Genomic DNA, 24,652 nt, shown 5'->3' on the forward strand with positions numbered 1-24,652 from the left:
GTCTCTGGCTGCAGATGCGACACACCTGCTCTAACGTCGATGGCTGGGATGAGGCCAGAAATGCAACATTTAAGTTTTAACTCACACAACAGTGAAGATGTGTGTTTGGTGTTTTTTGTAATCTGGTTTCATTTTGAAGGGAAAAAAAGAATTGGTGTTGGTCCACCTCTAAGTTTAAACATTAATTGTCCTCATTTGGTCCCAATTGTTGCTGATTAAAGAAAGTAAAGCTGAAACCTTAAAACTGGTACCACGTAGAGTTAGTTCTGCTGCTGGTCGGGTCTACACAGAACCATTTTTGTTACAGTTTTTTACAGACGCTAGGACACATTTCTCAATACTTAGGTCACGTTTGCAAAACTCCTCACACAGTGAGCACAACAGAAGTCTATGTGGGCTAAACTGAGGACCAGTTATCATTGTTTTGGCACAAAATGCATTCAATGACTACATCTCTCAAATTTCATGAATTATCTTCTCACTCAGACACAACAACTGCCAAAAATCTTTGTACGGACAGGACATTTTGCATGTGCTTACATACTGTTTTCAAAACTGTTAAACTTATGGCCAAAACAATAACACAATGAAAAACTTAAAAAGACAGCAAAATCCAACAGCAATATTTTATTGATACATATTTTAAATCTAAAAATGCAGTTTAACCAGCCACAGCTGATCCTCATTGTAGATGAACATCTACACAGGTGTTACCCCTTCAATTTTTCAACTCCTTCAATTCTGGCATGCCAGAAGATTCTTTCCTAGGTGCATTGCCCTAGATGACATAAGATGTGATGTGGATGAGAACCTGTGGCCAAATAGAGAAGACCGAGTAGAATAGCATTACTATTGTATGTGTATCAGTGGATGGTGTGTATACAAATTCTTGTATTTTGGGATTACTTAGTGCAAAAATAATAAAAATACATAAACAAATATTAACGAATTCTGCATGATGTCTGATTCATTCCAGTAACATATATTGAAATTATAAACAGAGATGTGTCCTTGTTTTACACAAGAAAACACTGTGTAATGCTACATGTTGTTAGTGTTTTTTAGGTCTTTGTTTTGTGGGTGACAAAGTGTGTTTGTCGGCTGTCAACCTTTGCTAGTGTTCTGGAAGAATGAGTTTATTTGAGACCTGAATAAAGTGTTTTAGTGGTTGTAGTGCATTTTGAATGTGAAATGAACTGCTTTGCCAAGCTGACGGTCAGTTAGGAGAATTGTGTGAAGAGTTTTGCAAAAGTGACCTAAGTATTGAGAAATGTGTCCTAGCGTCTGTAAAAAACTGTAAGAGTTGATCCCACAAACCTCTCAGAGACAAATTACGTCTATTGACCCCGATCAACCTTTGCCTCTCCACACAGCCACAAAAACTCACAAACACAGACTCTCCCTCACTCTCTTTCTCTTTCACACACACACAAATACACTTCACTTAATATCCTGAGCGCTTCAGTCTCCACTCCATTCCTCATCCAGTGAACCAGCTCTTTGTGTGTGTGTTTACTCCTCTCTTTCTTTGTGTTAGGGTGTAAGGTTAAATGATGGCCATTAAGATTCATCTCTGAGTTCACTACCAGCAAACCAAATACCCTCTGACACACACACAGACAAACATGCACACAAACACATAAGCAGATGAGGGTGGTCAGAGTGCACCAATTGTCTCTCCTCTTCTGTTTGTCTCTCACCTGTCATTTAGGCCAATTGAAATCACTGAATGCATAATGAATTGCAGTAATTGTAGCACTAAAGCAGGGCTGGAAAATTTGTTCACTTTGTCACTTCTTCTTATTGGCTTTAAATTCCAAGTTTATAGAGTGATTTTGGGCCTGTGTAAATCACCATAAATCACTTTCTTGTACAGCTGACCGTTTCTCGGCAGATCTGTTGTGGCATGCTGTCGACACATTTCACAAGATTCACTCTGTTTGCTCTCCTGCTGCCTCCCAGGACAGATGAACGAAAAAGAGAAGGATGAGGACGAGAGGGTTACAGATCGAGGGGACGACGAGAGATGAATAAAGTGATGATTGAAGTCATTCCATCTTCACACCTACAGATTGGAAATCACCAGGCAATTTCCTACTTTCACTTTGTTTATCACACAAAAAGCGTGTGTGTGTGTGTGTGTGTGTGTGTGTGTGTGTGTGTGTGTGTGTGTGTGTGTGTGTGTGTGTGTGTGTGTGCGCAAGCACCAGTATGTGTAAGCGTGTTATTCGCATCTCAGTTAATCCTTTTCTCCCTGACAAATTCACTGACTGACTAACAAGGAACTAACTGACAAACTGCCTCATTTTCTTCAATCTGAACTTTTGCACACACACTTAAAACACAAACACACTGCGTGATGACTGAGTGGACCCTGTGTCAATCCCAGCATGCCTCTCTGCTCCGAGGCAGGAGATTCTGTCATCAGCACAGTGACTGTCAGAACGCATCATCGGCGGCCTTGGCAACTAATTAAGACCTGCCTGTCAGGCCTGTGGTCCGTGTGCATGTTTGTGTGTGTGTGTGTGTGTGCGTGTGTGTGTGTGTGTGTGTGTGTGGAAACATATACCAATGGACAAAAACATGAGTGTAATTAACTACCTGTCATAAACACACACGAGCGCACACACGCTTTATAGCCAGAGCTACTATATCTGCCAGCAGGCATCAACGTACACAGTGTGTTACTCACCAAGACTCACCAGTCATTAGTCACAGAAAAAACACAAACAAAAATTCCAACAGAGACTTACTCATGCATGAAATTCAATGGTTTTATGCATTTTTTTTTATTATAGCCTCCTATTTTCCAATGAGGTCCCTACAGATGCATGAAAATTCATCAGAATGCATTGTAGCAAATACTAGCAGTGAAGGAAATATGAATTCAAATCCAGAATCAAGTTGTTGAAACACTAAAACTTGTACTTAAAAGTTTATTTACAATATTAAGGGCGAATGAATGAAAAAAAAAACAGAACAAAATCCCTGTGTGTGTCAAAGCATGCAGTATTCTTACTTTGATGCTTTAATATGTACAGCCACAGTCACAAAGGTTGCTGGCTGTCATCAAGTTATATCAGTCACATAGAGGGTGCTGCACCAAAAACCTCCTTGAAGCTGCTTTGATCAGCAGAAGAGTGGCACAGTCACCCATAATTTGCATTGAAGAAATGAGCATGGAGGATAAATCATGTTGGTTGTAGCAACTATTTACTTTGTAGGCAACCATTTTTGATTTGCTTTGCACTTTTTCAAGTATCACTATCACTTGGCAAGGATTGTGTGAGTGTTTTCATACAAGTTGACATATTCCAGTGCAAACTCTGGGCAACATCAGTGACCAATTAGCATCTATGGAGGCAATGGAGGTTTTTGGTTCAGAACTGTATACCCCATTGCAAACAATTTCACATGATGGCTGCTAGCAACCACTAAGGAAGTGCATGTGTTTCCTTAGTGATTGACTGCCAGGATCTCTAGGCCTGGGTGACTGAAGTCTAAGAAGTATTTCAACATTGTAGTTGGTCAAGATTTTTTTAATTTAATTTAATTTTTAGGATTTTTTTAAAAATAGTTTTTAACATCTTCAGATAAATCCAGTGAAATGTAATTAACCAGGAGTTGCATGAAATGAAAACACTCATTTTAAAATGATGGGCAGAGTACTTTTTGTCCTTGATCTCTCTTTACTCTCTTAAAAGTGACTAATACTTTACAGTCCCATTAGCTAAACAACATTGAAATCATGTTTCAGGCAATTGTTCACCCCTTACACACAGTAATAGCAGTGAGTGCTGAATTCATCCTCACCACATTAAGCAGTGATGCAAGTTCACTGACTGAAAACTGTGTGTGTGTGTGTGTGTGTGTGTGTGTGTGTACAGTCAGTAATGAGGTGTGACTAGTGTGTGTCAGTGAAAGTTGACTGATCAGCGTAATGAGCAACAGAACATAGAGGGAAAAAGATGGCAGACAGGACGAGGAGAAAGTCATGAGATGCAACAAAAATGAGTAGGAGGATATATTAATTTCTTTTTCATATTGACTGATTACACATCTAAAGGCTGTCGGTGTCTCTGCAAGTTGTTTTTGATACTGCTGGAAACGTGACAGGACAGACCAAAAATATAAAAGCACTTAAGGGAGAGGCCTTTTTTTTTCTGGCTTAAAAGGAAAAGATGTCAATTTAAATTCAGGTTGAAGTTACACTGTATGTTTTCTCCTTAATTTCTAGCCGTTTCAGGTATAATTGAATAATGTATTAAATCTTTGAACAACTGCACAATATATGAGTCAAAACAATTATTTTTATTGGTATAAACTCGAATGCTGGGCAATTCTACAAATGCACTGTAGCTGTATGTACACTTGCTTCAGTAAGATGACTTTTAATAGAAAAACTGACATTTGGTAGGTGTTGCACTGTCTGAGTCACACTGTATTTGCTTACCAGGTGAACTTTATTAAATTAAAATGGGTTTCTCCACTCAGACAAGTGCTTACATAAAGTTAATTGTTACTTGTTTACATAAATGACAAATTACTTGTTGACTTTGAGAAAATATGACCCATTTAGAGAGAAGATTAAAACAGATAATGGGTCACTGCTAAAAAATCTAATCTGACGCTTGATCAAAACATTAATAATATAACCTGTAAATCATGCATCACAAATATCGACCAACAAACCTTGGAACAGAATTTTTTACATAGATATTTTTACAAGTAATGGATGTCCAGTTGCTTAAATAGATGCAAATAATCTAGTCTTTACTTAGAGGACTTTAAACACACACAATGTGCAGTTCCCCAGATCTCTCTGTAGCAGTTATAAAACATCATTTTTGCACTTGATTTTAATCTGTGAATTGGACTAACGGATCCCAGGTATGCAGGTGTGACAGAGGCTGTTTTTACCTGTGTATATTTGTGCTTCAAGCTGACTAACCAGAAGTTGGTCATCAGTCAAGCTCTAGATTTATTTATAAATGCATTGCAAGTAATACTGAATGTTCCATTTACAGGCTGTTTCAGCTGTTGACATTTGTAAAAGGGTGCAGAACAAAACAGGACAAGGCCACCATGTCCTGCTTTAAAGACATATTTTCTTTTTAGGATACATTATCGTGCATCTCTATGTGCGTCATTTACATTTAGCACTTCCCACTTGTTCCACTAAATCCTAAATCCAGACATCTAAATCCACGTTTAAACACAGTCTTAGACTACTTTATCTAGTCTGCCTTCCTCTCTATCGGCCTGGTTAAATCGAAACAGCTACAGCCAAAACCAGGCCTCCTGAAAGATAAACAGGCTGATTTCAGAGCAGAAACCTACCAATCACAGTATTGCACAGTAATCCAACCAGTTAGAAAAGTAAATACACACAGATAGACAAAGACACACATGAAAGAGGAACAAAGGCCAACTCTCAAAGCTCTGCCTCCATCTGTGAGAAAATGGGTTAACAACTTGTAGTTGTCCACTTTGTGCTGGTCAAAGAGAAGCCTAACTCCTGCAGTAAATGAGAAAGCAGGTCAGTGCATTCTGTTCCCTTTTCCAAAGATGCAGTGAGTATTGAACCCAAACAGGTCGCAGACAGAAGTTGCATTGCAGAACAAGCCCGGACAAAGAAAATCCTACATACAGAATTGCATCTTATCAAACCAGCATAACTTTCTCTCTCTTCGCTGGTCTCTCTCTCCTGTTATCAGCAGATACGGAGGAGGTATGAAAGAGTGCAGCTGCAAGTGTTTGTTGTGTCAGTCTGCTCTGGTCTACTCCGCTCGTGTGTAGTTGCTTATCATACTTCAAACAGCTTTTGCTCCTTCTCCCACACACTTTTCTCCGGCCACTCGCTTCTGTATCATGTACTCCCATTTCTTTCTTTTCCATTTCATGAAGGATTATAACCCAAGTCTGTGTCACAGGTCGGGGCCTGTAACGTGTATCTAAACAGCTTTTATCATCATTATAATCTGTCACACCAATCTGCTCTTTTCTTTTCTCTTTTTGCCAAATTGAAAAACAGATCTCTGTATATCTGCAAGGTATACCGGTCCTTAAGCATCTGTTATTTCCCAGCAAACTGTAAAATGGTAACGAATTGGAACTTTGCAAACGTTAACAGCCATGGAAAAAACAGACCGGCAGCAATGCAGCCATGGTTTATAGTGGTGACATTCAGGAGGGACCTCATCATGGTATTCAATTTGTATTTACAGGTCTCGTGATTTTAAGGCGATCCAATTCAGTGCATGAAAACTCAAAATGAAGTACCACAGTTCACGGTTAGATCTTTTAATGAATTCATTTCATTCTTTCATTTTATCTCTTACACTCGTGGACGATGTCTAACAATACAAGCCAGCAGATTTTCAGGGCTCCAAATAATGAGAGCTTTCTAAAATAAAGGAAAATGGTATTATATTTTCAAGATATGTTAAGCTGCATCGTTTCACTGAATTAATACAATCTGGTATCACAGCAGCCAAGAAAAATGATTTACAGTTCTCGGAGGAGAGCACTTGTCATAACAGCCACAGTTAACGAAAGACAAAACATAGCCTACTGTTGAGCCCACTCTTTGTTCACAGTGTCATTTAGAAAGAGCTTCTAATTTGTTCTCACATGTAGGTGGAGTTTCTGCACTGTTCTGTGGTGCGTTGGTTGCAGGCAACATCAGACTGTTTTTCAGATTTTACTCTGAGAAAAACGGGCAATATGATTAATGTGAGTCATAATCTCGGGAATGCATGGAGAAGATGAGTACTGTGCGGTACACTTTACATGCTGAATACCCATCTCTGGTGTAAAATCATCCCACAAATATGAAAAACAGGCCAAATATTTTGTGAAGGATATGCTTAACCTCTTCATATATAGATATGAGCGTATAGCCATGATTATGAAGCATTAAAATCTCGATGGATCAAATTAGAAATATTTGATTTTATACACATTTTTTAAATGAGTATAACATAATTACCTAAAATATGCCTCTGGGATTTAAACTCAAATTACAAGTTGTGTGTGTGCGTGTTGCCACACAACATGAGTCTATGCCTGACTCACTAAGGTTTATGGGTTTAAGATATATAATGTAACATTTTAATTAAACTATTGCAGATATGCAGTCCATACTAAATCGAATTCAATAAACGTTCTATATCTTTGTGTTAAATCAAGCAATCGTATTGCGATTCATACTGCACTTCACGTGTGCTTTTGTGTTCAAACACTAAAAACAGAAGGCATCAAAAGATCTAAAAAAAAAATCTCTTACAATCTGCAACAATTTAGTAACTTACAGTCAGTAACTTTTTTAAAAAGCAAAACATGACTGTGCTTTGTCTATTTGAACTTCAGTTGAGCTTAAATGGAATCCGGCATCTTTGAAGTGCAAGAACACAACAAAGAACAAAAAGACATGTAGACTTTACTGATTATATAAGAGCTGCTGATACAACTACAGCTCTCCAACAACTGTACAGTATCACATAAGATGGCAATTTAATATACTAAATATTCAGCCTATCTATATCCGTGAGTTAAGTCATGAACATATTCATGCAAAGAACGTAAAATCGTCCACTGATATTACAAATGCACGTATAACCTAGAAACCCTCAAGAAAATCTCAAGTATTCATAAATTCATAAAATAGCGACTTTTGTAATGAAAATTGGTCTGACATTTAAGCATTTCTTTGTGGTGGAGAACAAGAGAATTAAATTGGATCTGTTATGTGTGAAAACAACGTCCCACTGGACAAATACTGTAAAGCAGGTTCCAGTCTGATATTAGCAATAAAAGACAGATCCTTTAAGAGCAGATTATTTCGTTATAAGCCTACATAAAGTGAAATCCGTGCCATGACCCGCTTTATTAAGTCCACACATCGATAAGCTTTAACGTCAACAGCTCAACGACACTGTTTAGGATTAAATAATCATGTTAAGTTTACATACGCAGCCAGAAGTGTATTTACTATGACCTGCAGTCATGCTCCTTCTGTTTCATTCCCTCTCACATTTCTGCTGCTACGATTAAAGTCGCTCTCCCCTCTTTTAGTTTCTCTTGCTCTCTCTGGACCACTAACCTTGATTCACTGCTTTACTCGACTCTGCCTCAGGCTAGGACATATACACATACACACACTGAACATAGAGACATGTACAGACAGGCAGATTTACAAGCATTCATACAGCCGTATAGACTAAATGGGAGATATACACATGTACTTGACCATGGTAAAGTAGAAGCGGTTAGTTTGGGGCCAGCGTGAGGGGAAAGTGCGGCTAACCGAAACCACATGTGGCTGACTCGCTCTCTCGCTGCGTCCAGAGGTATGTGAGGCTTTGGAGCGTGTGTGTGTGTGCATGTAACTGTGTGACGGTGTGTGATAGAGAGCAAACATTAGAAGAAGAGGCACAGAGGCAGAGTGAGCTCATTTCTTGACTTTAACCTTTATTTGTCCAGGGAACAGCTGCATTTAGCAGACATGTAGTTCTGTAGTAAGACTACATTCACACAGCAGCACACGGAGGAGTTGTCCCACTTTAAGTATGCTTTTTACTCTTGACCCCTGCAGCAGTGCCACAATCAGTGAGGTTAAGCTCTTTGTTCAAAGGCAAACCTGCTACAGTTCCTGCACAGTCACATCCTAAACCTGAAAAAATCCAGTTTGAAAGAACTCTCCCCAAAATACTCTTTTAAAATGTTTTTTTTTCTCTGACAACCACAAAGAAGGACTGACCCTCTTCTGCTTCAGCTGATTAGATTTCAGCCAGTTACACAGATTCTCCATAAAGAATGTCTGTTTGTTTCAGATCAGCCTCCTAGCCAATGAAACTGCTTAAAAATGACTGCAAATGTATAATCACTGCATTTTGAGCTAGAGTTTGTATGTCACACTTTGTAGAGAAGTATGCAAAAAGAAAGTAGCAACACGAGTGTTTTTTTGGCCAACAATCAAATATGCACAAACTCAATCAGCTCCACAAAAATGATTAATTTGGTTGACTTTGTCCCTTGCATGAACTTGAATGAAGTTGAACAGGAAGAAAACAAATCCACAAAGACTACATGGAATCTCAGGGAAAACATGTTAAAAATAAACGAGGGTGTCAAGTACTGTATCCAACTGATGAATCCCGAGCACACAACGTAAAGAAAGTCATGAGTTTTTTTATTCAACAAATCCATGTAAACCGCAAAACATCAGCATACACAAATGATCGTGCACAGACAGCTGTAGTTCTGTATCAAACCTGCACTTAGCTTCACTTTGTAGTGAGGAACTAACCCTACAAGACAAAGCAATGCTGTGTGTTAACATACAATTGTGTGCATGTGCGCATGTGTGTGTGTGTCTGCGTCCCTGAGGTTGAGTGTAAGAGACAGTTTATGTCATGGGGAGGTAGCTCTGTATCTGCTAACCGTTACTCCAACAAGACAGCTCGCTTAACTCACACACACACACACACACACACACACACACACACACACACACACACACACAAGTTTTATACACACACACACACACACACACACACACACACACACACACACACACACACACACACTTTATTTACCTTTGGCCCAACACAGACATAGTGACAGTTAACCTAGCCACTTAATACAAACGGACAGTTTCTTCTACAAGGACTTATATTTAGAGTGTGTGTGTGTGTGTGTGTGTGTGTGTGTGTGTGTGTGTGTGTGTGTGTGTGTGTGTGTGTGTGTGTGTGTGTGTGTGTGTGTGTGTGTGTGTGTGTGTGAGCTTGAGTCAGAGTAAATCTGGCTGAACTGAAAACAGAGAGGAGAGAAAACACTAACAAAAGCATTCCAGAAAGTGGGTGAGAGAGATAGTGAGACACAGAAAAAGAAGGAGAGCGAGAGAGAGACCTTGAGAATGTTTCGTGGCAGCATAACACTGTAAAGAAGAATCTGTACTTCAACTTTTGAGCCATCAGATAAAACCATAGATACATCTTATACATCGGCAATATAAACTGACAAAGTGTGCAAAGTTGCTGTTTGGGGTTTTTAGCTAAAAGCTGAAAAGAAAACATTTACAAGTCTGTATATGTTATGTAGAACAGGAGAGAGGAGAGAAAATGCATTTGCCATTTCATTCTTTTTTCATTGCACAAATGATCTTAACTTAGCTGTCTATCAGACAAATGAGCTCCCATTTAGCCTAGACTGGGGATTTTTTCTTTGTTTTTGCTGCTTTATATGGTGAGAAATGAAACATGCTTGTGCCTTTAATGTTCGGGAAAATCAATATAAAGATGAATATGCAAAACACGGGCCTTTTTTAACTATTTCTTGACAGGTGTAAGTGATTTTAACAATGTGTGGAGTTTTTAAGACAAGGTTGACAAGTGAAGTGAAATGTTGAAACAGCATTTTTGATGCGAAAATCACTTAATTCGCTTTAAACTGACTCCAAAAATATCATTTTACCTTTATTTTCCAATCAGTCCAGTATTGTTCAAGTGTTTAAGTAAGGATAACTACATAACAACTGAAATTTCCATCTTAAATAGAATCCACACACTTTATCCCATGTAATACAACACCATTTGGTCTGGATTTGGAAATCCCACCCTTTCTCTTGTTATGGGGGAAACATGGGAACTGGAAAAGTAGGGAGGAGGAGAGATGGGAGAGAGGGGGGTAAAGAAGGGGGCATTAGATTAGAAGTCAGGGGTAGGGAAAGAAAGTGTGTGTGTATGTGTGTCGGGGGGGCGGGGGGGGGGGGGGGGGGCAGAGAGGGGGTAGGGTTTGATAAACGTTGTGTTACTCTGTTTAGGTTAGTGGGCCATAAATTCCAAAGGGGGTAGGGAGGTAAATGAAGCTTTAGGATAGAGTTTACGGATAGAGGCTTACTTGGAAATGCTCCGTGAGAACAGGCGAGAGAGCTTGTTTGACTAAACTGACTGAGTTTGTTCTGACTTCACCAGACACGGTGGAGTCTGCATAGTATCCGCATCGCAGCGGAGTGCGTATATGTGTATGTGAGGGAACATCAGCTTAAATAAGAATTTCAGGGCATCTTCCCAATGAAAACCTTGCATGTCCTATTTTGGAGCTCTTCATTTTGTGTTGCTCTGAAGCTGTCCGTTGGGAATTTCACTGCACTACCTTTTCTTTTTTATCTCTTCCAGCGAAAGGCCACATTATTTGTTCTGAGAGGTAAAGTTCTGTAATCGAATCAGCAGAACTCATGATCAGAGGTTGCCACAGATGAATCGGCGCTGCTCACTTGTGCTCAAACACTAACAAATGCCTGGGGGAGTAACGGTCTCAATGGATGTTTTAAGCCTGCAATATATGGAAACCGTGGAAAAACTATTGTTTAGTTTCATGAATGCATACATATAAATCTCAAAAGGTTGGCCTTTAGGAGGTTGAAACTCAGCAGGCAGCCCTGGCTCCTCTCAGTTATAGCTGTTGGAGTTGCTGCATAGCTTAATTTTGATATACGACACTAATACAGTGCTATGTTTACAGATTCTAATCCCTGAAAAGTATGCATTTAAATTGTAATTGCTCATAGAAGATTTTTGTGAAGAGCACAGTTTAGTGTGCCTTCATTATGGTTGATTTTATGGGTACTGTCACAGAACCCGGTGCTAAATTGTGAAAGACCAAAGTACAGAAAAGCTCCAACATTTCAGTTCTGCTCTTCGCAATAGAAGCTGCATTAGGCAGGGTCAGCTTTCTCTTTGATATGCTGAAGAACAGTGCAGAAGATACACAGATGCACTGCTATTAGTGTCAATGGTGGAGAGAATTAAACATTCGAAAGTGTGGTTACACTTTACTAGAGTCAGTGCTGACAATGCTCACTGCCACAGCAACAAGTGGCAGAAACATGAGCAATCTGGCAACTATAAAAGTATATTACAATACAAAGGTTCCGAAATTCAAATCTTTAGAGATGGGAATGTATTGATTGGTTTTTTGATTCTGATATCCATCAAGTGATACCCAGTCTGCACCCATGAGTACATTGGTTTCGCTTGCTATATTTATACACCCTCTTCATGAAAAGTCCTTTCAAAATGTGACATGTCTGATGGAAGAGCAGGGTTGTGAAAAGGTATGAAAGCCACAGATTTACTGTATTACATGTCAGAAGCTAGGAAAAACATGTCCATCACTAGGCAACATCTTTGCAGTGCAACTAACATTCGCAAAATCCAAAGACATTCAATTTACAAAGCAAAGAAATCAGCAAACCCTCACTTTTAAGATGGTAAAAATTGGTCATTTTAGCTTGTTAAAAAGCTTAAACAACCACAACGTAATAAATTTTTCTGTCATTTCATTTGATATTTATTCATTGCTTACCCGTAATTAAATGTTTCATCATTTCTATTTAACTTAATTTGTCTGCCCTTGGGCTCAGATTTCTGCAGAATATCTTTCTAAACAAGATAGCGAAAGCATTATGACTGCAGACATTAAAGGGTTGGGAGACACCTACTTATCGCCCACTTAATTGCAGAGTTTGATTTTCCTTATACAAATGAAGTTTTATACAGTAGTTTTAGAATAATTTCCTTTAAAGAGTAATGATAACGGGTGTATGTAAAATATGTAAAGAGTAAATATTAGCATATCACTTTATCACAGGCGATATTTTGAAAAACAAGGCTAACACGACCCAGCTAGAAAACTGACAGACAGACAGATGTTCAACATTTAAATGTCTCTCTTCAGACTCCCACACACAGTCTGTCTGTTAGCATGATTGACTGTATGATGTGTATACGCAGTCACTGTCACGCTGACCATGTGTCTACAGTCATCTGCAGTAAGGAGAGACACACACAGGCTGGCAGGCAGACAGACAGACTAAACGTCAGATTAGAGTGGCAGACAGACAGATTTGACAGGGCAAAAAAATATTGTGTACCACTATTTGGAGGGAAAAGATAGCTCGGGAATATCTCCCGGAAGATTGAAATCTCTGTTCACACAGAGGAGCGGCAGTGTGGGGATGTGAAGATACATGGTCAGGGATGGAGATGATAATCTTAATGGACTGGTCGTCTATCTGTAAGCCATTGATTCACACACAAACATGTAAGGGAAGGTTTAAATATCTCAAAAGCCTTCTCCAACTTCTGATTTGAAATCAGCTTACAGAAGGGAGGAGAATTATTGGAAATGAATTTGAGGACAGTGAAAACATGTCTCTATAATTTTAGGACATATTGTTAAAATGATTGTAGCAGAGTATCCCGTAGGATTTTACCTAGAGATAATACACACAGATAAGCAATAAGCCTTTCATGGAATATTGCACATTGACGGCTTATGACTACTTTTGTGTGCATTTGTGTGTTCCTGTGTGTGCATTCATGACAGATGTCTTCATAACTGGAATAATAGAAACCACTTCTGCCAGGCCCCAGAGCTACACAGGCACATACACACAGGAGCCCTTTGGCTATCCCATCCACCTGAAGGTTGGCATAATCATGCATAACACACACAAAGTTGGGCTGTCACATCTACTCAAAGTACAGGTTAACTGCGGCCTTAAGCAAAGTCTGTCTCATTAAATATACTTTGTTTACATAGCTTAAGTTTTTCTTATAAAGCATAAAAGATAACAAAACTACTTTACATTTTTTAGGGAAGATAACTAACTGTTGTATAAACTAACACTAAGAAGTAAGAGAGGTTGAGAACTTAAAATGTGCCAGATTAAGACCATGGGTTACACTTTAACCGAGAGTCATCGGGAAATCCCAGACTCAGTGGGTTGACTGGATCATTAAACATTTACTGAACATGAAAGGCGGGAACTGGTCACTGTGACAAGAGGAACAGTGGAGATTTGCTGTAAAGTTTCCACCCCAAAGTGAAACATGCCATAATCAGTTTGTAACCTTATAACTGTACTTCAGTGCCACCTATATACTTATAATTAAGAGTTAGTTAATGAACAATCCTTTCTTTAAAGACCCTTGCCTTGCCAAAAACCACCTCCAAAATTTAAATGAGTCTTCTTGGGAAATGGGAAAAGGTGCTTCATACAGGAGTGACCCTGAAAAGCAAAAAACCAAACCATGACAAGCTTGAATATGTTACTATATGCATTTCATTACAAAGGACTCTGACTTTGAATTATTACTACCATTAACAATATAATATAATATATAATACAATATAATAACAGAGCACAACTATGATCTGAGCCTAAGGCCTACAGACTTTGCCTTCATGTTGCCAGGAAGTTTAAAGTGAGCAACAATAAAGATTACATTAGAAAAGAGCATTTAATTTCTAATGTAATCAGTTTTGTTGCTAGAGGATAAATACATTCCTGAAAAGTGAAAACAAATACAAAGCATCATGTCTCACAATCAAGACTCTCTGTTATTTGTGCCAAAAATTGTATTTATATAATGTTTGCACAATCGAGTGAGGAACCTGAAAAGGGTCTGATACTAAAATTACGATTGATTAGACACTTGTTTGCAAAAGTATCGATACCAACAATGTTATCTTCACCTCACACAGCAACATACAGGCACACCTGAACAGCAGCACATCAAAACTTGGCAAAGCATCTGACACCTGAGAGGAGAGGTCAGTAAAGCTCCCATTTCAGCAACATTCAAGTATTAAACAGTATATCGTAAATGTTAAATGCTAACACTATTATGACAACACAACCATTACCTCACCTCCAATAAACCAGCAGTTTACTAATCCGTTATAACAAATATTCTTCACTTGGGGCCTAAGTTCAGTGAAATCTACAAAATTCTGCCAGAGTAGATGTAGAATCTGCCAAAACCATTTAAAAAAACTTGTACTCCTTAATATGATTTGACAGTATTTCTACCCCACTGGGCATCCGATTGGTCTCTATTATTTTTATACTGAATAACGTCTGCATTGGAACATAGCATTCCTACGTTAGTTTTCAGGGATTGATTAAAGTGGCACTCTACAAAATGATCTATCTATCTATCTGCAGTGTGAAGAGTGTGTAGCATATCTTACAAACTTGTAACCTTCACAACCAAAGGACAACTCCCTTATTAAGAAGAGAAGAGAAGAGAAGAGAAGAGAAGAGAAGGGTGTGTTTAGCTACTGAAGGAACAAAGTTACTCAGAGCTCTTTTATTAAAAAGCAGGCTCAACTAAACAAATAGCACCTGGAAACTTCAAACCTCCCGACAGCTGTCTAGCTACACAGACAGACAAGCACAGGAAGAGAGACACAGAGACAAATGGCACATAGATTAACTGACAACCAGGTTGGCAGAGTCACAAAGACGGGTGACAGCATACCAGTACAAGAGTGCTTCAAATATTTAATCGATTCAGGATTGTCACTGTAGAAATTTTTTAACAAGCAAAATAACACTAGACATGAGCTGAAGGTTTATGAAACATTGAAACTATCTGACATTGAATCAAATGGTTCAGAGTTCTTCAAACATGTTCATACTGAGGAAGGTCCAAATACTACTACAGTACTTTAATGCTGGCTTATCAAGGTCAGGAAAATAAAAACCCAAAGAAAGCTCTACTGCCATGTCAAGGTGAGTTTGATTAAATACGCTAAAATAATTGACAAGCACTTAGCCCATGATTAGTAAATGGGATGATTAGTAATGTAGCTAAAAGATGGGATGACAATGGATGACAAAACAAAGCAACATCACTACAACTAATGTCTACACAATGAAAAGGGAACCCTGCGTTAAGGTGGAGCTATGGGGGAGTTACGACAACATTAAAACCATGAAAGATGAAGCTCGGCTGGCGACTCGTAACTCACCCTTCTCAGCGCGCCCCATGTGAGCTGGATCCAATAGAAGCAAAGCAGAGAATAACAGCACAGAATTAGGTTGGAAAGCATGCACGGGTTCACAAACACAAAAGAGATTTTCATTACATGTTGTTCTGACAGCAATTTTCTCACTTTACGCGTTTTTCTGGTCTATTCTGGATAAACTTCTGCTTTTATCTAACTAAACAAAATATATATATTCAAGAAAAGCAAGAATGAAGTAATCCAATATTGCCCCATGACTTTCTTCAGCTTTGCATCCACCCTGTTCAACAGCAGCAGCAACAAAATCAATGCTTTCAGGAATCATATATAAGCAGCTACACTCCAACAATGATTTGTAACCTTAATAACACAGTTGAATGCAATCTGTTTAAAAAATGCAAAGGAAAGAACAAGTCTGAACTGACACAAGTTCACACAAACTTTAAACTTTATCCAAAACACACCCAACCTCTGCCTTCACCCTCTTATTCAACTAATCCCCATGAACTCCAAAAGTCAAGACTGTCTTCACCTGCTACCACTTGCACCAATCTCTCACTCCTTTATGCACATGCACACACAAGTCATATCTCTGTTGCATATATCATTATCACTACACACTAAAATGCACAACTGGTGCTGAGGCTGCTCATCTGGCTGTGTGAGTGTGAGGCAAAGGGTGTGTGCTTGTGCATGCACTGTAATGTAATTAATCAGCTGTGAGTGTTGATTACTTAATCTGTCATTAGCCAGCCATGTGTATAAGGGTGAGTGTGTGTGTGTGTGTGTGTGTGTGTGTGTGTGTGTGTGTGTGTGTGTGTGTGTGTGTGTGTGTGTGTGTGTGTGTGTGTGTGTGTGTGTGTCAGGCAGCAGCATTTTTCAAGGCCCCCTTGTACCAACAGCTGTGACCAGAGCCAAACAGGGCAGAGCAGAGATTGATGATACAGGACTAGCATCATCATTCATCAGGGATGTGATGTTTCAGGGATTTGGGATGTGTGTTGAATGTGCTGCCTGTCTTGGTTTCCAGTGGAGCGCTATCACTTTCTTGGTTCGCTTTCTTTGCTTGATTGGTGATTTAAACCCATAACGACCCAGTATTTAAGACTCAATCCTCTTTATGACATTATTTAATCTACTGTAGGTTTTCTCTGAGTACTCCAGTTTACTCCAACAGCCCCAAAACACGTGTGTTAGGTGAATTGGCAATTCTAAATTGGCCGTGGCGTGAATGTGATCATGAATGGTTGTCTTTTCTATAGTCTCTTTTTCAGTAGTACCTACTCAGCTCAGCTCGACTTAACTCGGTTTTCAGAGTTTTCCTTTATGTGGTAGTACCTGATGCCAAAAACATCAAGCCAAAAAAGTGACGTCAACAGACTGCATGCCACTGATTGGCCACGGAGTGGCTGGATGACTCACGAGGCGGAGTCCTTTACAAGAAACCTGCCATTTTTGAGACCCAGCAACAAGGGAAATCGCTATAAACCACCGCCGTGGTTGAATGACAAAGTGCAGACATTTACCATCGGTTTAGCAGCAGGAGTACCATCGTCTCAATGTCCTGAACTTTTGGTTCACGTTGCTATAAAAACACCTCCCTCATTGAGGTGCTACTCAAATGTAATGGAAAACGACGGAAACAGAGTCAAGTCAAATCAACTTGAGCAGCTGAGTAGCTGTTAATGGAAAGTAGACTGGCAACATATCCAAGGATATGCTACCTGACCAGCATGTCATACAATACAATACAATGTAAATATACAGTTTTTGCCAATACAAACTGTTTATGTCACAAATTATTGTGTGGGATTATATTTGTCATCTTAAACAGACATAGTTGTGGAGGTTTTGCGTTATGAAGTTCTAAAAATGGATAAGAAGTGTAGAAAGTTAGTGACACTAATCAGTAACCAGTCTCTATTTTCATCTGCTTATTATTGCATTATGAACACCACAGATAACAACTGATATAGCCCATGACTGCAGTCAAAAGTTTGTATTTTCAAAAAATACAAACTTTCCTTTTAAAGTCACTTCTTTGTGTTTTAAGTTGAGCAAAGTCTAACTCAGTATCCACCCTCTTTGCAGTTATTTCACTTTGACATTATGGCATCATCACTACAAGCTGCAGAATTTCTTTGGCATTTTATGGTCTCCGGTTGCTGCTTTGCTGCTAGTCTCTCTCTGTTTATATACCCTTTTGGTCACAGTGGATCAGAGAAGAAAAATATACTCATTAAAAAAAACAAAACAAAACAAGAAATCAAATGCCATCCTCTTTTGGGAAGCAATGAGTCAGTCAGTGTGCAAAACACACAAACATTTCCCGCACTTCCACATACAGAGCATTAAAAAAGGAAAAAACAACTTTGTTCATATATTTTGATTCTGCCTGTGTAATAATAGTTGTGTTAAACTGTTAAACTGTACAGTTACATTTTCAACTTGTTTTAGGTAAAGTACAGCATTTTGTGAAACTTCAGTTCTTGACGAAGAACAAATTTTTACATCAAAACAACGTACCTTTCCAAAGCAGAAAGGGAGCTTCAGTGAGAGTCATTTCAAAGTAAAGAAACCTGCCACGATTTATCAGTGCAAATAGCGCTCTGTTTATTTTGCACGCTGTCACATCCTCTTGAATACGTCTGCATAAACTCATGTAAACAAGAATTTCTTTATATTTTATTTTGCAAAAGTGCCCAAAACTTTCACCCACTGTACACACTTAACCCTCAAACTCATTTATGCTCACGCACACACACACACACACACTCACACAGTCTAATGAGGGATTAGCTAATGAATTCTCTCAGCAGATTAATTACATTTTACAGACTTCCTCCCCAAACAGCTGAAGAAATGAGCCAGCCACTTTCAAAGCAATGGATTTTGTAAAATCTATCACTAAATTGAAATCCGTAGAAACAGATTGGCTCTAAGCAAAGGGACGTTTCATTTGTGGAGAAGACATTAAGATGGATCTGAAGGACTGCAGACTGAGGCATTACTTTTAACGAGAAATAAATAAAAAAGCCTTTGATTTGGCGCCATTTTACATGGCATGAGTAGAATGAGGAGGCATTTTCACATGAATCGAAATGAGAAGCAAACATTTCAGATGCTCGTCTTTTGTACCACTGTACTCCGGAGGGCTTAAAAGCATCGGCCTCCCTCCTTCTCTGTAAGCGACAGCAAAACACATGAATTGACACACACGTTTGCACCACACACATACACGAGACATGACAGACACACACAGTGATTCACACGCATACACACACACACACACACACACACACACTCCCTTCTGCCGTTTTCACAGTCTCTTGAGTGGAGGAGATGCCCACGGCCAAAAACCAATGGTTTCTTATTTGTCCCCCTCCTCTTCTCTTTCTCACTGTCCTTCCATTTCTTTCGCCTTTCTCTATTAAAACACACAATTTTATTTCATCTCCTAAATGGGGCGGAAAAGTAATTATAATTAAACTAACTTGGTTCTAATGTTCGAAATACTAAAATAATTTACAATTCTAATTAAACCAGCTCAGATGCTGTGTTCAGTGGCACTGGCAGCCTTTTAATTCGTCTGGAGACAGTGATGGAAAACAATTATTTCACTTCATTAAGATTAAAGACGCCTAAAATCTGTGTCACAACTCGATCAGAGAGGAGACAGATTTAGAAAGTTGTAAAATTAACATAAACTCGGTTACTGACTTTGTAAAGACAGCTTGTTCAGATTTATTACACTGACTTTGTAAGTGATTAGCCAAAACAAAACTGTGTATAAAAAATGATAAGAAGAGGCAAGAGACAGGCAGATTTAGAGAAATGCTTTAACTTGCAGTTTGACTTTCTAATTGGGAAACTAGAATAGATTAAAAAACTGAAAGGAGACAAATTTAGTGACAATGCATCTCAGCGCGGACTGAAAATGACTTCTTTAGTGCTTAATGGATGGTTTTAAAAACTTGCCACAAATATTTCTTGTCCTTGTCAGTGATATGAGTGTAGCACCCAAACACACATTTCCTTCATTACTAACTTTTGGTCTTATAATTATTGCTTTTTCTCAGTGCCAAGTCATAATGGCTGTATTAGTTATCAGCCTGCAAACCTTATCTGCATCACTGGCTGGAGATTTTATTAAACCGGTGCATAAAAATGCTGCCAGTGATAAGTTTACACAAGCTGAACGGTGTTAACTTAAATGTTACCTAAATTTTTTGTATGGTTAGCTGGTACAGAAAATACATGGAGACATATGAATGTTTAGTAAAAAGTGTGCCTGTTAATTTTCCCTGTACTGATTTGCTACAATTATTCTCACATTTGCATGCTTTTATCACTAAATATGTGGCTCTTTTTCTACAACAAAGCCAAAGTTCTCCTTCCGATCCCCTTTTCCACGCTAATGATAGCCCACGTCTCTGTGAAGCGGCATCCAGTCACTAGTATTTACTTGCAAATTAACAGCACTTAAATTCCCAAAGAGGCCTCAGAGAAATTCCACACATTTGTTACCCAGAGGACCAAATGACAATGGGGGGGGGGGCGGGTATAGGGTGGGAAAGAGGAGGGGTGGAGGCAATAAAACCTCCCCAGATGAAGCTGGAATTAATGTGTAATATTAATGCAAATCATTAACAGGGCTATTGTGAACACTGGAGCGTAAAATTGTGATTTTATGTGTGGCGCGTGATGTGTTCTTTGCTGTAACTTTAATGTATGGTTGTGATTTTGGAGGTCAGCTTTCAAACAGCTGTGTGAGCCTCTCCTGCCTCTCTGCGCGTCGGAGATGAGAGTGGAGCAACGGCTGAATGCGGAAATAAAACGCAAACAGGTACGAGATCGAGCGATTACAATGAGAACATAAGGAGTTTGGTTTCTCGGAGCTCGAGGAGTCGTTTGTTTGTTTTGTAACAGCGGATAACTTCCGCGAGTTCATTTAGGCGACTTGCAAAAGCATCGTCCCAAACGTGGCGAGCAGCACTGTTGCAGCGTTTTTCCTGTGCATACGTGTTTCTGCAGGCGAGACGGACAAAAGAGCTTCAAAGGCTCACTGCGCTGCGGGTTACTGTTTAAACTCAAGTCCCGAAGTCAAGCAGAGGGGTGGTCTTCCAACGCATCCCCCGCAAAACGAGGTTTAAAGTATCGCACTCTGCGCGTGACCGTTTTGATGGGAAGTTTCGGGCAATTCGCAAAAATCACGCGTAACTTGATGAATGTGGTAACCAGAAACCAGTTACCGAAAAAGTATCTCAGTCTGATCTCTTCACTCACGCAATGCCAAAAAGCAATACCCCTCTTTATCAACATGCGATCGACGTGCAGACTGTATTCCCAACCATTAGGTTTGATTGCATGCAGCGAGAATAAAGTTGGAGATGAAGCGGCTCATTTGGTTTGCAAAGCGCCAGCAGCTCGTGGCGCTCGCAAACCCAACTGTCCGCTGGCTGGAACAAAAGAGCAACGCTCCTTTAGAAAGTACTTTTAACACATCACAGAGCGCAGGGTGATATTAAATAAAAAGCTCGCAAGCATTTAAGGACGATAAAGATCAAAACAAACCAATCCATCATGCAATTAAGGTGACACATTAGCGTGTCACGAGATGGAAAAACAGCAAAGTGCACCAGGCTTTTAATAAAGGTTGTACAAATCAACGCTGTCTTGCTACATAAATATTATTATACAGTGATGTCCGGGCACACAGGAACTTTTTTTCTCCATTCATGCGCTGCGAGACTGCACTGCTTCACGGCCAAGCTCGGCTCTGCTTGAAATCTACAGGAATAAACGATGCTCAGCGCAAAAAATGTGAAATCTTTCCACTTTAATCCTACTTGCTCATAACTGCAAATGTATGCAATGCTTCCTTTTATTCGTAAATCAGAGGCATAGTAACTCTCGGGTCTGAAGACCTGCGATGCGAAGAGCCAAGCAGAAATGCAGCAACTTAAGTTTTAGGCATTTAAGATAAGAGTTGGCGATCCAGGTTATGAGTGAGATTACTTGTTCATATAAGAGAGCGCAAACAAGGCTTTAAATGGGCTGCATTCAAAGCGTCGCACACAGGCGACTTGCGTGCGACGAAGTGAGCATTTCACATTTTAACAATGTCAAAAAGGCATCTCCACCTCATGAAAATTACCATTTCCACGTCCGCCGACATTTAAAAAGCCCACATATGTGATAAAACAGGCGATACGGTGCATTTTCAACACCGAGGCTAACTTTTCTCGCACACCTAAACACACCTGTCTGGAATTTATGAGCTTAAACCAACGAGGAAAAAGAAATTGTCGCCTAAACTTTTTCTTCTAACACACGACACAACACAAACCACTTCAAACTGTCGTGTTTTTCTTCTTCTTTTTCCTCTTACCTGTCGGTATTTGGCCAGAGACGTTACCAACTATCGAACAGAGAAGCAGGAGTCCCAGGAATACAGAGAAGAGTGTATCCATGTTTAAAGCCGTGGCCGTGCGAGAGTCTGTAACAGTTTCTCCCCCCCTGAAAGTTTTTTTTTTCTTTTTTCTCCGTCTCCAGTCTTCTTTATCTATTTCTTCAGCGGGTTATTATTCCTCCTGTTGTGATGAATTCAGCGGCCCCATTCTCTTTTTTCTCTCTCTCCCCGTTTTCTCTCTTTTCGCTTCCTACGGGCTCTCGCGGACTCCACACTTTGTTTCACGCGGAGTGCAGTGAGGGAGCGCGAGGGAGAGAGAGAGAGAGAGGCAGGGAGGGCGAGCTCAGCAGAGAAAATGTGTGACGTCACAAATCGGGAGTTTATTGAAAAATAAAAAATAAGGAATTAATAGAAACGATGTAACAACAGCACCCTGGTTTTCTATTATTTTCTATTATTTTACAAGTAATTAGCATATGCAGATTGAGGTTTTTTTTTTTTTTACTTTATAGTATTATGTTATAACTCTGCAGTATTGGTGACATGTTTATGACCCCCATGCCATTAAGCTACGATTAAATTTTAGATTAAAAAAGAAAGAAAATTAACTTGATTTATCATCTACTTGACCTTTTATGTTCTTTCTGGCAAACTCTCTGGCTCGCTCTCTTTCTCTCTCTCTCTCTCTCTCGCTCACACACACACACACACACACACACACACACACACACACACACACACACACACACACACACACAGAGAGAGAGAGAGAGAGAGAGAGAGAGAGAGAGAGAGAGAGGGGACGGTGCATTAATTTTCCCGGAGTCGTGCCCTAATCCTAAAACTAAGGTCTCTAACCTTAAACCGAGTCTTCAGCCTTCTTTTTGTCCCAACAGATGAGTCGGGTCCTCTCAATTGGACTGCGCAAACAGATTAGGTCTGCACAACATGAGTAACGCCAGTACCAACACACACAGAGTCATAACAATGTCAAGCATGTTTCCCACTGCCTTATTTAAATACTTTTATGTAATCTAGCTGTTGCTTTTATTTTCATTTTAACTAGAACTGACTACAAGTGAAGAAAAGAACTGAAGGAGTGGAGAGAAAAAGAGAGCGCAATGTCTTGCAATATATTTAATTCCTTACTGCTAAGTTATTTGTCATTATCAAAAGTCATTGTTTCATTACAGCCTTCTCTAAGTAAGTACTTTTTTGCATTAAATTGCTAAAATACTAAAAAAGAAAAAGAAAAAAAAACACACAGTGGGAAAATGAACCTTTGTGTTGTTTAAAAACAAACAAACATGTTATGGTCATAAAAACAATGATAAATCTCAAAATAAACAGCCCTGATACAAAAATATGCATAATTCCCTGCACAAAACAGGACGCCTGTCCAACACAGGTCTCTTCAAACTGCTTCCACCTCCAAAGAAAACCATCCAAATAAAGGAAAATAAACAGAATAAGAGGAGAGTAAAAATGAAGGAGCAAAGAAGCACAATATATATCAAAGTGCTCGTGTTATATTGAAAGACATTTACAGTGCAGAAAGATTAACCAAATTAGAGTTCTGCAGTACAAAAACCATCCTCCAAAGACAGAAACCAGAGCGGTAAAGACTTGAATGTGCAAAGTCATCAAGATGTACAGCCAGGAGCTGCTTCCATTTGATTTAAAGGAGGCCTTGTGGACAGTTGGTGGACTATGACCGAAAGTGAACTCTTTTTTTTTTTTTTTTGAGCTGAGAACCTTTTTGTCAAAGAAAATTACTGCAACATCCTTGATGACCTTTTACATCTCCTACTTCACTCCACAAAAGTGCACCACCACTAAAAGAAAAAGTGTATTTATCAAATTTTACTTATATGCAACTGTATGCTAGTGTTTCCGGTTTCTGTGTGCCACAGTTTGACTTGAAAACATATCATTTACCCACACTTCACCAACAGCCAAGAGTTGGTGACAGTATGTCAGAGTGAGGCTGGATAACATCATGACAGACCTGTCAAAAAGACAAAATAGATGTGATTTGGTACACAACTGAAGTAAAAAATAAAAATATGTGGCGTGGTTGGAAATGTATGAGCAGGGAACAGGTGTGCATCCTTTCTGTGTGTTTTGTCTCTCTTAGTGCCACATCTCCCACATGAAAGGTGTGAAGAATCTCCTTTCCCAAGTTTCAGCCTGCGTGAGACGGGAATATTCACATAGGCATCCCCTGGTTTCTGCAGAGAAAATAGATGTAGTGCCGAGTGTTGCTGTGCTGGTAATTACATGTTTCTTCTTACTGTCGTAACTGTAAACTGTGGCTAGCTAGCCTATTGTCCTGTATGTAAACCTGTGTATCTGTCACCAAATATCACTTTTAGATTCAAATCTCAACTTGCTAATGTTGCAAAGTGTTTGTACCCT

The 24,652-nt window shown here is 39.3% G+C and overlaps 1 protein-coding gene across 20 annotated transcripts in view; it reads right to left on the bottom strand.

The window, feature by feature from the left end:
* The window catches only part of ptprk (protein tyrosine phosphatase receptor type K), a 105,898-nt gene extending 83,348 nt beyond the window's left edge, over positions 1-22,550 (bottom strand). For 9 of the 20 annotated variants that reach the window (XM_086264667.1, XM_086264668.1, XM_086264662.1 and 6 more), the window contains exons 1-2: positions 22,214-22,549; positions 15,826-15,849 (exon numbers count right to left, since the gene is read on the bottom strand). In XM_086264667.1, coding sequence (XP_086120793.1) covers positions 15,826-15,849; positions 22,214-22,295 — 106 coding nt within the window. In that variant the 5' untranslated portion in view covers positions 22,296-22,549. Of the gene's footprint in view, positions 1-15,825; positions 15,850-22,213 lie in introns of all 20 variants that reach the window. The other 11 variants (XM_086264678.1, XM_086264676.1, XM_086264675.1 and 8 more) reach the window with 4 other exon arrangements.
* Positions 22,551-24,652: the final 2,102 nt, after the last annotated feature.

The sequence above is a fragment of the Aulonocara sp. 'chitande type north' Nkhata Bay genome, linkage group LG15 (genome assembly GCF_057382095.1).
Source record: "Aulonocara sp. 'chitande type north' Nkhata Bay isolate Kocher_YH1m ecotype deep benthic linkage group LG15, A_spYH_male_GT1.1, whole genome shotgun sequence".
Classification (NCBI taxonomy): Eukaryota; Metazoa; Chordata; class Actinopteri; order Cichliformes; family Cichlidae; genus Aulonocara; species Aulonocara sp. 'chitande type north' Nkhata Bay.